Source organism: Chiloscyllium punctatum, chromosome 11 (assembly GCF_047496795.1).
Source record: "Chiloscyllium punctatum isolate Juve2018m chromosome 11, sChiPun1.3, whole genome shotgun sequence".
Classification (NCBI taxonomy): Eukaryota; Metazoa; Chordata; class Chondrichthyes; order Orectolobiformes; family Hemiscylliidae; genus Chiloscyllium; species Chiloscyllium punctatum.
The window spans coordinates 46,642,111-46,657,723 of record NC_092749.1 but is presented as its reverse complement, the minus strand read 5'-3'; the positions used below and the strand labels follow the sequence as shown (position 1 = coordinate 46,657,723).

General features: G+C 38.4%; 1 protein-coding gene across 2 annotated transcripts in view; it reads right to left on the bottom strand.

The window, feature by feature from the left end:
• Positions 1 to 393: 393 nt before the first annotated feature.
• The window catches only part of eprs1 (glutamyl-prolyl-tRNA synthetase 1), a 92,385-nt gene continuing 77,165 nt past the window's right edge, over positions 394 to 15,613 (bottom strand). For both annotated transcript variants that reach the window (XM_072580756.1, XM_072580757.1), the window contains 9 exons: positions 15,225 to 15,304; positions 10,693 to 10,794; positions 8,990 to 9,145; positions 7,348 to 7,545; positions 5,960 to 6,133; positions 3,421 to 3,581; positions 1,944 to 2,022; positions 1,393 to 1,457; positions 394 to 754 (listed from right to left, as the gene is read on the bottom strand). In XM_072580756.1, the coding sequence (XP_072436857.1) occupies positions 604 to 754; positions 1,393 to 1,457; positions 1,944 to 2,022; positions 3,421 to 3,581; positions 5,960 to 6,133; positions 7,348 to 7,545; positions 8,990 to 9,145; positions 10,693 to 10,794; positions 15,225 to 15,304 (1,166 nt within the window). In that variant the 3' untranslated portion in view covers positions 394 to 603. The remainder of the gene's footprint in view (positions 755 to 1,392; positions 1,458 to 1,943; positions 2,023 to 3,420; positions 3,582 to 5,959; positions 6,134 to 7,347; positions 7,546 to 8,989; positions 9,146 to 10,692; positions 10,795 to 15,224; positions 15,305 to 15,613) is intronic.

Here is a 15,613-nt window from a genome sequence, read left to right as displayed (position 1 = left end):
CTCTCCCAGACATGTGGGATATCGGTATCGTTGGGCATCTGTGATCTGTCATGCATGAGCAAATATACTGTGGCTTAGAGACATCTGTTGCCAGTAACTGACATCACCACTAGCATTTTTGCATTTATGATGATCACTTTAGTGTGAGAAATCAATTTATAGAAATACAAGCAAAATACTGCTGACATTGGAAATTGAAACAATAAGCTGGAGAAACTTAGCAGGTCTGGCAGTGTCTGATAGAACAGTTAATGTTTTGAGTCAGTATAGCTGTCCTTCAGAACCTGCTGAGTTTTTCCAGTCTTCACTTATTATTTCAATTCATAGGGAAGTGGGTTGGTAGAGGTAATATTAGAATTAGTCATTACACTGGGTAAACAAAACACAGAAAAATATTCATTAAAGGTTTATTTCTATTGAGTAGGATATCTGGAACCTTTATTTGTAATAGCCATAGCTTTAGGAGTTTTGTTTTAGTTGACGATACAGTTTATTTTCATTACTGGATAAAAATACACAAAAAAGGTGAAAGTAACTATAATTTTTCATCTTATAAAAACATTTGAAGTCAAAGACATGATTTTTTCACACTTTGTTTCCTAATTAGTAGCTGCGGCCAAAAAGTACATAGTATTGGGCAGGTTCCTTGCCACTGATGCATATGGTTCCAGGTTGTAATTCACGGAGAGGGTTGAAAGGAATGCAGAGACTCTTAGCTCCCATAGATGGCGCACCAGGCTCAGTATCCTGATCCCTGCAGCACAAGAAAATACAAAAACAAATAAAACACTACATCAAACCATCAGCCCCATGCCACACCTTCATTATTCTAAATAGGTGACTAAATATTTGTACAAAAATTGCATAAATGGACCTTACAGATTCAAAAAGCTAAACCAAAAAGAGAAGGAATTTAGTCCTGAGGATGTTCTAAAAGTACTCTGCAGCCAATGAAGTCATTGCTGAAGTGTATTTACTAACTTAAGACAGAGAAATAAGGCAAGCAATTTGAACACAGCAATGCTCACAAACAGCAATGCGATAACGATCAGATAATCTGTTTTACGGTCATAATGGTTAATCATACTGATGAGGTCACTGGGAGAAATCACATGCTCTTTTCAAATATTGAAATCTGTTACTCAACCAAAGAGGGTAGATGGTGCAATAACATGCAAATGTTTTGAATATTGTTTGAACAGCATTCTACTCAAGTTACCTTACATTTCAGCTAATAGTTAAATTGAAGCTAAAACACAAGCCTGTGATTTAAAAGTCATGCTCAAAAATTAATTCAACGTGATTTTTCCTCTGCACTGCTCAGACATGATTCAAATACATGGGAAAGCAGCAATGAATACAGAATTAAGGTTATAATGCTGGCATTATTACCTTGTTGTTGTTTTCTTAATCCAATCTTCACATTCTATCTTACCACAAAAAGGAATCTGCACAATCTGAAATAAGTGAGACAGCAATAAAAAATTGTAAAAGTTAGAATCAGTAGTTATATTTCTGAGAAATGCAGTGCTGCAGGACAGAATCATGTGCCACTTACCAGCACAGCACAAGATTTGCCCTGCACATAATGCTCCTAATCACTATGACACGTGGACTTCTCTCTTTTCTTCTCCCCTCCCCTCCCCTCCACCCCCCCCCCCCACCACCTACTCCAACCATTTCCCATACCACGCATATATTTCACTGATTAAAGCTAACTGGTAGGAACTTTGTTTAACATTTCTGAAGACTGCACTGAAACTCCATTAACATATAATGCAAGGCCCTTGTATCTGAGGGAATTTCCAGACAGAGAGAATACCATGCCATTAGTTTTGCCTATGTTCACATCTAAGTCCACAGGTGCTATCCAAGTGTGCCACGTATTGGACATGAATGGCTTAAAAGTAACAACAGTAGAAGACAACTAACTGAGATCATACCTTGCCTGAATCCAACTCTTGCTGAAATTGTTCCATTGTGTCAGCCAAAACCATATGCTCCTTTAGATCCTGAGCAGCTCTTATTACAGAGAAAGAAAAATAATAAATGATTAGAAAATAGTATGATGTCTACTGCAGAACATATAGATTATACAAAGATTACTCTCCCGATTGGACTGATTCCGTAGTTGGTTAGTCTAGTGCAGTGTTTTAGGGTAGGGTCTTGCACTTCACAGACTTCCTGCAAAGAGAGAGTTGGATGATGAGAGGCTGCATAAATTGGGCCTATATTTTCAAGGGGTTAGAAGACAACAGGTGATCTCATTGAAACAATGCAAATATGAACAGACTAACATGGTAAACGCTGAAAGGGGGAATTCCCTACCAGTGGAAACAAAAAAAGCATACGGCATGGTTTCAGACAAAGTGGTTCAACATTTAGGTATGATACAAGTTAATTATTTCATGCACAAAGTTGTTAATCTTTGCAATTCTGGACCCCAAAAGGGTCGTGAATGCTCCATCATTGAATATGTTGGAGGCCAGGACTGAGAGATTATTGATCTCTGAGGGAATAAAATGGATATTAGCAGCAGCAGGAATATAATTTTGAATTCTAATTTCGGACATGATTGAATCAATGGCAGAGTAAGTTTGAATGGCAATATTGTGAATGCCTACTCCTATTCTTTGCGTTGTGCATTTGCTGTTCTTAGTGCAAAGCTGTGCAATCAATGACAAAATATCACCAGATATTGCTGGAATCGAAACGAGGATACCAACTATTCACAACATAAATTAATTTAGATAAACAAATTAAATGAAATATCTCCAAGTTTGCAGAAGACACAAAGCTTTGTAGGAAAGTGAGCCATGAGGAGGATGCTGAGATGCAGACTGGGAACTGGAATTAAAAAGATGAATGCTCAGATTAGTGCAGTTTTACGTGCTGCATGGCTTATTCCTGTACTGAAAATAAACCCTTGGGGGTTTGGAAGGTTGACACATTGATTTTGCTAAGTCATGGATTCCTTTACAGAGCAGAGAGGTTGAATTGATTAAATACTATGATCTCCTTTTGTCAAAGGACCATGTCCAAAAGAAGCTCCTCTCCAGAGGGGTTCTACCAATTTCTCAGGTGGGAGCCTCCAACAAAAGTGGTGCAAATCTGAAACACACTCATGCTTATAGAAGTATTCTGAAGGCAGCACACAATGCATTTTCTGAGGTAACACATTAGCAATCAGAGTCCACTTGTCAACTATCAGCATTCTCTTCTCATACGGTATAAAATATTGGAATTTTTTTTTACATCGCCTTTCTTGAACACATCCTGCTGAATGCAAGACAAAGTCTATATCTTTATTCAGTGATATTCAAGTTCAATACGAACCAATGACCACTGTACATAGAATTGTTCAAACAGACATTGACTGTGAATCCTTAAAGTGGAATATGTTCTGAGAATATATAATACCGGTTATAAAGATGGTTTTGGATTTCCTCCAATAAATTCTTCAACTTCGTCTCAGCATCAGCCTCTGGTATTGTAAATTTCCTGACAGTATCTCGTCTGACAGCCACAAACTGATTATTTTTCAAGTCCCGTGGTCCAACTTCTAGCCTGATTGGTACACCCTAATATTGGAATAAATTTTTAAAAATCTTAGTTCCAATTAATCGAAAATAAACAAGAATAATCCTAATTGTAAGACACTGCATTAAAGTTGGATCAAATGCTGCAATAGCTGTTAACAAATTTTTAATAAAGTTGGAAGGTTCAGAGAGTGATAACTGAAGGATATTCATAAAACGTCAGAGTAGAATCTGTCAAATCAACACTCAAATGTTCTCTCAGCTATAAATATCATTATATTTACTGTGTTGGGTGATAAAATTCTAATTCTGGCAGATTGTCCTTAAAGAAGAATATCAGAGTAATATTAAGCCAGATGAATTGATGGCTATATTAATGGAGCAAATTTTTAAAAATAATTTAAACTTACAAAACAGAAGAGTTAAAGTTCAGAATTAAATCTACTTTAGAGGTTCATATGCAGTATGAAGTAGAGGACATGTAATCATATTAAATAACTCAATTCATTTTGTCTTGCACTCATCAGGACAAACACAAGAATGCCAAATTTCAAAGGAAGCAACAAATTATACTACATGGAGTATACTACTTGGTTGGCAAGTCTTTTCTGACTAGCTGAGGCAATAGAATGCCATTGTCCCTCATACTTTCGTTTAATTAAAAAAAGATGCAATACCTAGGCAAATTGCTTTAGTGTACAATGCAGATTCCTGTATATTCCAGTACATCATAAATTGTATTTCTTTTTGAAATTTGACATCCTTGCGTCTGTCCTGATGTACAAGATAAAATGCTTACATTCAGCAATACTCAAGTTTTACACTATCAAGCAACAAGTAGGCAAATCAAAAATACTGTTGATGCTAGAGATCTGGAATAAAAACAAAGTACTGGATAAACTCAGCAAATCTGGCAACATCTGTGGATACAGGAAAAATAGTTAACATGGAGTCCAAAATGACTTTGAGAACTATTTGTGTGATTCAATTTCTTCCAATTACAAGTAAAAAGAGGCTCTATAAAATACAGGTGTGGAAAACCAAGCTAACATCATAAATTCCAGCAACACATTCTTAAGCTCTGATCTCCAGCATCTGCAGTGCTCACTTTCTCCTAACATCAGAGAGACCAGTTTCAAAATTTCCAAACTCTGCTGCAGAGGATATGGAAATAATTCTGTTCCTAGAAACTGAATAAATGCCCAACTTCTCTTTATAAAAAAGAAACACTTATCTCTTGCATCTAAAAGGTAGAAGACAGAGGGCAGTGGTGGAGGGTTGTTTTTCAGACTGGAGGCCTGTGACCAGTGGAGTGCCACAAGGATCGGTGCTGGGTCCTCTACTTTTAGTCATTTACATAAATGATTTGGATGCGATCATAAGAGGTATAGTTAGTAAGTTTGCAGTTGACACCAAAATTGGAGGTGTAGTGGACAGTGAAGGAGGTTACCTCAGATTACAACAGGATCTGGACCAGATGGGCCAATGGGCTGAGAAGTGGCAGATGGAGTTTAATTCAGATAAATGTGAGGTGCTGCATTTTGGGAAAGCAAATCTTAGCAGGACTTACACACTTAATGGTAAGGTCATAGGGAGTGTTGCTGAACAAAGAGACCTTGGAGTGCAGGTTCATAGCTCCTTGAAAGTGGAGTCACAGGTAGATAGGATAATGAAGAAGGCGTTTGGTACGCTTTCCTTTATCGGTCAGAGTATTGAGTACAGGAGTTGGGAGGTCATGTTGCGGCTGTACAGGACATTGGTTAGGCCACTGTTGGAATATTGTGTGCAATTCTGGTCTCCTTCCTATCGGAAAGGTGTTGTGAAACTTGAAAGGGTTCAGAAAAGATTTACAAGGATGTTGCAGGGTTGGAGGATTTGAGCTATAGGGCAGGCTGAAGAGACTGGGGCTGTTTTCCCTGGAGCGTCGGAGGCTGAGGGGTGACCTTATAGGAGGTTTATAAAATCATGAGGGGCATGGATAGGATAAACAGACAAAGTCAGGGAGTTCAAAACTAGAGGTCATATGTTTAGGGTGAGAGGGGAAAGATACAAAAGAGACCTAAGGGGCAACTTTTTCACTCAGAAGGTGGTATGTGTATGGAATGAACTACCAGAGGAAGTGGGGGAGGCTAGTATGATTGCAATATTTAAAAGGAATTTGGATGAGTATATGAATAGGAGGAGTTTGGAGGGATATGGTCCGGGTGCTGGTAGGTAGGACTAGATTGAGTTGGGATATCTTGTCGGCATGGAGGGGTTGGACCAAAGGTTCTGTTTCTGTGCTGTACATCTCTATGACTCTACACAGCATTAATAACCTTTACTGTATTGCACTATGGGCACAGTAATTTCTCTCTGCCAATAAAACTAACTGAAGAGGGTTTTGCATTTCAATACAGGTATTAAAGATAGGTACTTACTTTCAGCTCCCAGTGGTTGAACTTCCAGCCAGGTGAGTAGTTATCCCGCAGGTCAGCCCGAGCACGAATTCCAACATTGGTCAACCGGTCAAGATACTGGCTACACTTGTTTATTAAAGAGTTTTTATCTTCTTCTGAAAGTGTGTTTGTGATCCCACATGGGATTATTATAACCTATAAAATAAGCAATTTATCGTAAAACACATTAGATAAGTACTCCTTAATTGTTTTGGTAAATTCTGTGCTCATAAAAGGTAAGAGACATTAATACTGGAAAATGCAACATTTCCTTATTTGTGGTACCAAGTAATAGCATCACACATCTCCAGATCATGTACATTAGGTACAAAATTGTGTATATGTAGTTAGCTAGCTCTGAGGATGACCACACTGTATAATTCTCAGCCAGACTGATAACATCATTGAAAATTGACAGAACAATCAAAATATAGATTGAACAATGCATTATCCTATTAAGTTAAAGCTGTGGACTTTTAAATGTAGGTATGATTATGAATATTTATTAGAACAAAAAAGGTACAAGTTTAAAAATTCAGCTGCACTCAAATGAATAATATTGAATCCATATCTAGCACTGAACATTGTATCTTTTTGTGTTCAGTTTAAAACCACTGATGCAATTTTGACTGGGACCAGCAAACAATAATTAATCTTGTCACAATCAAAGCCAGGGTTTCAATCTTAGCTAGAGAATGTCCCTACAAAGAGTAGAGTTCGTAAGTTCAACATCCTGCCCTTGAAAGGAATATAGATTTCTTTGCCAATGCAGCAGAATACATCAGGCATCATGTCAAAAAATTGTTCCTTTCAAATTACTGCATATTCCAATTCACTGTGAGCAATGCAACAGGAGATCTGCTATCACAGCACACACATATTGGAAATCTCAATTCCAGTGTTATCGCACAATCCCTTTGTGCATAATTTTCTTCCAAGTAATTTATAACTTTAGTCATAAGCAATTCATCTATAAATGGGCAATTTAAACTTGCTCCCACAATCCACACTGGACTGTAGGAATGGTGAATTTAAAAAGTACTTTCTTGTTTTGAAAAGAATTCTTACTGGCTAATTCACACACATAACTGAGTTTAAAATACTCTTTTCCAAGTTTCCTTTGTAAAGTGGTCACGGAATAAATGCATTGTTCCCTGTGGCTCATAACTATAGTTTATTCTCAGTTTAAATAACACTAGATAAAGTTAAATACCAAAATATTTTCACACTATTTATTAAAAGGACAGTATAATTTAGACCTCCATTTTACAACAATGGCAACCCCAAATTCTGAGTAGAGTCTAACAAATTTCACCACTTTACAAACTGTCATCATGCAGAAACCTTTGCTTTCAAAAGAAAACACATACCTGCACACAAGCAACTCTTGGAGGCAATACCAAACCTTGGTTATCACCATGGACCATTGTCATTACCCCAATAGTTCGAGTTGTAAGTCCCCAGGAGTTCTGGTAGGCAAACTGCTTCTCTCCAGGTTTCTTTGGATCTTCAAACACAATCTCAAACATCTTTGAGAAATTCTGTCCCAAATGGTGCGAAGTGGCTCCCTACAATTTCAAAACTACAATATCAATATTGGGAGAAAGTTTATCCCAGACAAATTTACAGCCTCCAAGAACTCAAGACACAGTGAATGAATTTTAGTGTTCAAAAACAGGCAGTTTAATTTTAGGTCAGATGTGAAAAGTTTAAAAATCTCAAACTTCAACCAAGCCCAGGCTAATGATAGGACATGAATGGACAGCCAATCTGCTCGCTAGCTGTAGATTGGCCATTCAATATTTTAATGAGATTTGAAACCTTTGATTTAACCGATTTTGCAGAGTTAACAGAGGTCACCTCTATTTCACTAGTCCCAGTAAACCAGTTAATTGAGAAAGCACACTTAAGAGACCCTACTCCTGGTCTGGGTTCATGTCCACCTGCACTAGAGGTGTGTAATAACATTTCTGAATTGTTTGATTAGAAAACAGATAATTGAAGGGAAAGGAGAAAAACTTCAGAGAGAAGATAAACACTTTTATAGGCCAGAAGCATGAAAGCTTCTCCCAACCATCTTACATGGCCTCCAGGCCCACCACAGTCTCAGGCTATGACCTACTGAGTTGTGGATAGGAGTGACACACTCCAGAGATCTCCCTGCCCAGGTCTGGTTGACTGTTAGGCGAGGAACTCTTCAGGTACAAACATTGAATGCCGTGGAATTGAAATTTGACAACGTGGGAAATACTGCCCGGGTCTCCAGCCCTCAGCCTAACTATGCTATGCTTGCTCAAATCAGAAATCTGTTACCTCTAAACAGTACTAGGATATGTACCGAAAGTGCCATAACCTGAAAGGCAAATGACCAAGTGCAGGAAAGTGAGATTAAGCTGGACGGTTGAGTCGGATGGCAAGGTCTCTTTCTGTGATTAATATTCAGACTGAAGTGTGTGAAATCCATCCTCATTTTTTCTCCTTTGGCCAGACCCCAAATATTTTCCCACCTGTTGAGAGAATTAGTCACCCTTTTTCTATTTTGGACTATGTCAGTTCATCACACAGCAAAATTGAAAGACCCAATGGCTTTAATGGTGACATACAGGCTAGCACTGCTGCTTCACTGTATCAAGGACCCATGTTCGATTTCAGCCTTGATGGATTGTCTGTGTCTATGTGGGATTTCACCAGGTGCTCTGGTTTCCTTCTACAGTCCAAAGACGTGCAGGTGAAGTGGATTGGCCATGGTAAATGCGGCATTACAGGGACAGAATGAGGGTTTGGGTAGTGTGCTCTCCGGCGGGTCAGTGCAGACTCTTTTGGCACTGTAGGGATTCTACGATTCAGAAAGTATGGAAAAGATTTGATTTTCCAAAATCCCAAGACAGATTTTTGTTTTTGCATGGCCTTTGCACTTACATAAAGAAAAATCAAGTGATTTTCAGTCAAACATAAACTTTAGGCAGCAGAGTCTTGGAAAATGCTTATCATCAACTTTAAGAATGCATATACCTGGATGGCTCTTCCACTGGCTGATACAAAGGCCTCAACTGTAGTCGTGTAGTCACCGCCTGCAAACTTTTCTTTTTCAGTCTTTCTTCCTTTTACGACAGGGATTGCAAGTAGCTCCTCATACACTTGTGCATACAGTTCCAGAATTTGCAAAACCTATTATGGAAGATATCATATGGCAAATGCCGAAAGAATACCTATATGTAGTTTGTGATGCAGTCATACTTGACAATACAGGCATTAATGTCAACAAAAAAAATCTAATTTTTTAAAATCCCCTCATTGAAATCCCAAACTTAGATGCTCCAAATAAACTAAAAATAGTGAAATACAACTTATTTTTCTTTTCAGAAGCTAAACAAAGTAACCTTTTGGTGTTATACTATCTAGGACAATTGACAACCGAAAAAACATCAGCAAAGCTGAGCATTGCTGCCCACAAGCTTATTCTTTCAACCAGACAGGTTCACAATAATTGTTACCATGACAGCTGAATTCATTAGGTTTCTAATTATCAGTCTAAAATGTAGTTATTGACATTTGGATTCCAACTGCAATAAAGCAAAACTGAGGGCTCTTGGGGTGCAGTGATAGCATTCCTACCTCTGAGCCAGGAGGCCTAGAGGCAAGAGCCACCTGCCCCAGAGATGTGTAATAACATCTCTGAACAAGTTGATCAGAAAATATTAAAAGCAAAACAGAGATTTGGCTCCATCTTGTGGCTTGCTGGAACATTTTCTTAAATACAAAATCATAACAGAAAATAAAAATGAAAGCGACATAACACATACCCCAACTCTAAAAGGACACACCATTAGTTCTTTTTTCTCTATACAGGGTAACCTCGATTATCCAAATATGATGGGCAGGCACTATTTTGTTTGGATAATCGATTATTCGGTTAATCGATTAAAGGCCTTTTCTCTGGGGCTTGGAGTTTTAAAAGTCTGCTCCTCGTTCAGGAGACTGCAGCAGCAGAGTATGCAAGGACCCCCCCCCCCCCCCCCCCCAAACACCACCCCCAACACTGCCCCCCGTACCCTTGGCTACACCTCCAAAACCTCCCCCCTGCACATCCTCGGCCCCACCCCCACGTCCTCCCCCTGCACATCCCCACACCCTCATCTCTGTCCAGCACTGCCTCCTCCCCTTATCTCCGTCCAACACTGCCCCCGCCCCCTCTCCTGTGCAGCCGGACTGGACACCAACAATAAGACTGCTGCTGCCTTTGTGGGGTAAGTCTCCAAACAGCACGCGCGCACAAACGTTTTACTACAACTTTTTGACAGGTACGCCTCTACCCTGTATAGGACAACTTTGGTCAGATTATCTCGGAAAGGGGGTGGGAGTGTGGGTACACTCCTCTGTAGATCACCAGGCAAAGTGTGGCGAGAGAGAGGACGGGAGATCAGTCATTTGAAGACGGTGCTTGTTTAATCACTGTAAACAAAAGAGGCTATCAATGTTAGTAACACATTTTTGATGTCATGTTTCTATTGGGACCTCGAGATCTTCGGATAATTCGATTTTCAGATAATTGGTATTCGGATAATTGAGGTCCCACTTTACTAAGTCATGGACCAGTTGAGTTCAGTTTAGATTCATGTTAATTTGCAACCATTTTAAAAGATGCATTCATTATCTCCCAGGAACATGGCAGACATTATTCAGTCATTTTACATCCATCCTCTTGGATATTATACCTCTTCTGTGGCCTCCTCACGTGTAGCAAATGCTGTGTGCCCTTCCTGCCATAAAAACTCACGAGTGCGTAGAAATGGTTGTGGGTGTTTGAATTCCCAACGCTGAATTAAAAAAAAACAAAGTTATAATTGGTTATTAGATTACAAGACCAACATAAATCACTTGATACCAAAATTACAGAAAATAACAGGAACTGACAAAAAAAGTGGAGGAGAAACAGTAGGTCTGACAACATTTGTAGAGAAAAATTGAGTTAACGTTGATTCCAGTGACCATTTGTGTTCTTAAGGAGGGTTACTGAACTCAAGACATTAACTGTTTTCTCCTGAAGGATTGCTGCCAGATCTGGAGTTTCCCAAGCACTGTTTCACATTTCCAACATCCACACTTGCGTTTATGAACTTGCACATTATCTTTAAATGTAGAAAATAATAGTTAATACAGGAGAGAAAACAAGGAATAGAGACTAAATAAGGAGAGTTAGCAAATGTTTGGTAGTAAATAAGAGCTGAGAAGATGATATACAGAGAGATATATGAGTTTATGCATAGAGTTAAATAAAGTAGGGATAAGAAAACTAAAGCTCTGTCTACAATTACGGATGTACAAAAGGTCAGAGTTGAAGAATTGAAGAGTATAGGAGGATAAAGTACATAGATGGAGGGTGCAGCAAAGACAATACCACAAAGGCTGTGGAGGGATGAGAGGCTTGGGGTTTGATCATCATGTTGGGAATCTGAAATCCATGCATGTATGGAAAATACAGATCGAGAATGATTTAATTATTTGTATTATTCTACACTGAACTTTGGGTTTCTTTGTGAAGTTTATGAAAAATCAAGGACAGAAAGCTGGCAAGAAAGACATTCAAATAATTGATGTGGATAAATGACAGAGCTAGGCAATAGTTTTGTACTTTTGTGATCAAGATAGGGGCAACCATGAAAAGTGTTGTAAAGATGGAAGCAAGTTTAATGTAGAGAGAATGATGGGTTTGAAGTTTGACTATGAAATAAACAAGACAAATGACCATCTCTCCCAACCCAAAGTAAATTATCAAATTTTGAATGGCTTTGAGGAACTACAAATTACACCTCATCCAACAATATTCACTCATACAACATTTTAAATGTGGTGATGTGTCCCAATGAGAAGCATTATGAAACAAGATTAAATCTTAAGCAAAAATAAATAGATATTAAAAACAGATGGCAACGTGAACTCACGTGTTAGACTAAAGGAGAGGTCAATGGAGATGTAGAGGCAGACATTTAAGGAAACATCTCGGAATGCACAGAATGGGTATTTTCCAAGAAGGAAAATTCCGAGGGGCGGACTCACCACCCACTTTCAATTAGAAAAGTAACACATCAGTATATTGTGGAGCTCAGATGAAAAAGGGCTTAGTGTATGAATCATCAAAGTTTACTGTGCAAGTATAGTAAGTAGATAGAAAGGTTAAAAGCATGCTATCATTTATTGTGAGGGAGTTAAATACAAAAGTAGGGAGGTTATTCTTCAGTTATGCAAGATAGTGGTGAGAGCACATTTAGAGCAGGCACAGCATTAGCCAACTGAGGATGCCAATGCATTGGAAATAGCTCAGAGAAGGTTTATCAGACTAACATCTGGAATGATCAAGCGTCTTACTAGGAAAGGGTGGACAGGCTATGCTTCTACCCAATTACGTTTTGGAAACTAAGAAGCAATTCGATTGAAAGTTAAGATCCTATGGAGTCTGGACAGGATAGATGGATCAATTCCTCTTAAGAGAGATTCTAGAACAGGGTAACTGGTTTAAAATAAGTAGTCTCCTATTTAAAACAGAGACAAAGCAATCCTTCCCCCCCCCCCCCCCCCCACCCCACCAAGAGGGGCATGAGTCTATGGAAATCTTCCTGAAAAGGCACTGGAAGGAAGAGTCTTTGAATATTTTTAAGGCAGAGGTGTGTGGATTCTTGGTAAGCAGGAGAAAGAAGAATGTGGATTTGAGCCGTGACCTTAAAGGGCAGAGCAGGCTCAAAAAGCCAAATTGGCCTACTCCTACTTCATGTGATCATATTTTCAAACTATAAATATCCAGGGTACAATCTTGGTATGTGCTAAATTAGCTGATCTCATCTGATATATTGGTAGGGGTGCGATAATTGATAAAGGGCTTTTGCCCAAAACGTCGATTTTCTTGCTCCTCGGATGCTGCCAGACCTGCTGTGCTTTTCCAGCACCACTGACCTAAACTCTGCAATAATTTATCTCTACCTCCTGAGAAACTATCCAGGATTTAAACTCACGATTACAATTTAGTAATAACTGCTGAGAAAACATAGATATCTGGGTCAAAGAGATTTTTAAAAAATAAATTTGAAATGGGATCACTGGCTGGGTCAACAATTACTGCTCATCTTTTGTTGACCTTAAGGTGGTGGGGCTGAGCTGCTATTTGTAACAGGGTCGGAGAGATTAAATTACAAGAGGTTTTTGGATGATGCACAACCAAAAAGAATGGGTTAAGTTAAAAAAAATCTGAAGATGTGTGAACAACAGGATAACTTCTGTCTGAAGGCAAAGGAAATAAAAATGAAAAGAAAGATGTCAAACCAACAATGAAACAGAAAACGAAATGCAGTAGTAGTTATGATATAACATTTTTGAACTCAATGTTAAGATCAGTAAGTTTATAAAGTGCCAAGCTGAAAAATGAAGTGCTTTTGACAAGCTTCAGTGAACTGTCATGACTTTCAGGAAAAAATCTAAAATGAAACTAAAATCTATGCCTTCCCCTTTTTTTAAACATACTCAAGTTATGACTACCAAACTGAAAGCTGAATATGATTCTCTGTTTAGAACCCAAGCTTCTAAATAAATAATAAGATAACGAGTCTTCATAACACAATGTTGTAGCCAGTGGAGACAGAGGTTCATACATGGACACACATTGAGACAACACCACATGCAAGGTCTTGCAATTGGACAGGAAGTTTGGAGATTTAGCAGCAGTTTGCAAGGATAGATGAGTTAAGGACTTTTTTGAGATGATGACAGCAGCAGATTTGAGGAAGAAGGGAAACAAGATCGGAGGGAAAAAGTCTGTTTTTAAAAATCTCATGATGACTAAGAAGAGAGTCACATGGAAGTTGGGTTTGGTGAGAGCACGAGGGAAGAAATTCAACAAAGTTTATAATTAAGGGCAGGGGTTGAGGATGAACCTTGGGAAAAATTTGACGAGGTAGGTAAAAGGAAGGAGGAACACATTTAAACAGACAATCCATAAGCTCTTCCCACCATTACATTCTGCTTTCAGTCTTTACGAAGTGTCAAAAAAATTGCTCATTCTTTTAAAAATATCTTTAAATTCTCAAAGAGTACAATAACAATTCAGTAGATTCATGGACAGTACTACATTCTACAAAGTTGGTTACCTTTCCTTATCATGCAAATACTCTGCTAAAACTTTCCAAACTATTCAAAGGTTGTGTTAATCTAGGGGATAGATATTGGCACCACTCATCAGGATAAAGTCTGGTAAAAATCAATCCAGTTTATACTCAATCAGTTAGGATTAACAGTTTTCCATAATTTACAATCGTTCGATGCACACTTGTTTGAAAATCTGAACTTTGTTTGATCGCCCATGTGGTAACTAGAAAGTGACAAGGTGAAGAGTTGTAGCACATTCTGTGTGAATCCAAGATTGGTATGTGCAAAGAAGCTCCTATTCTTTCTAGAAAAAATACTGGACCTGGAGCTCAATGAGCTAAAGAATTAAAATGTTCCATCTGAAAATAATATTTAAATTAGATTAAAAGGTTTCACACGCCTCCTGGATGTCAGAGTACTTAGCACAAAAGTTTATACAAATCTATGACATCGAGAGCCAAAAATAAAAGGTAATCAAAGTTTTGCACTCCTATTTCCAAAATATTTTAAGATGCCACACAAAAAATTCAACATGCAAGACAAAAGCTTACAGAGGAAATATATTGGCAGGGATAGTGGATTGGTTAAATGGAGAGGAAGCAAGGAATAGGAACAAACTGGGCACTTTCAAGTTAGCAGGTGAGCTGAATGCCACAGGATCAGTGCCAGGGTCTCAACAACTTACGATTAGCGATTCAGACAAACAGACAAGAGGTCAACATATCCAAGTTTACAAACAGTTGCTTGGTAATATATACAAATACCACTGTTTCTTTTCATTATTTCATAAAAGGAGCGAGAATAGACCTGTCAAGCCAGGTTTGGTTTCACAATTGATCTTGGGTTTATCTCTATTTTCCTGCCAGCTCCCCTTTTCCCTCAATTCTTTGAGGAATCAAAACTCTGTCTGTCTCAGCTAAATATATTCAGTGCTAGGATTATATAGCCCCCCAACCTCCCCACTGAAAGATAAAAAAAAAGTCCAAGACAATTTTGCATTTCTTTATAATGCTTCCTTACTGCTCTAAGCAGTTTCCAGTATTATTAAAGGGTCAACTGATACATACTTGGATGAAACACATTAATGTAGACAAATATTGCTTTCAATACCTACCACTACATTGCACCATTGATTGAGTTTTATTGGTAAATCACGATGTGACTGCACCCATTTGGCATAAGCTGGGTACATGACTGACAAAAAGAATACAAAAAGACAAAGTTAGGTTTTTCCTTTAAGACAGACAGCTGTTCCATATACAGGTGTTTCATGTGTAATGTTCGCTAGCTCAGACAAAATGTTAACAACCTGTAACATTAACAAATCTTCCTCTCTCCAAAGACATTGCCTGACTAGTTGAGCGTTTCTAGTATTTTCTGTTTTTACTTTGCAAAGGCAGTGCCAGGGATGACAAATTATTTGACTTGAGGAAATAGGCATCTTTTCATTAACACAAAAACAAGTACCAGGCCTGATTGAGGGGATGCAGTAAGGTTAATTTG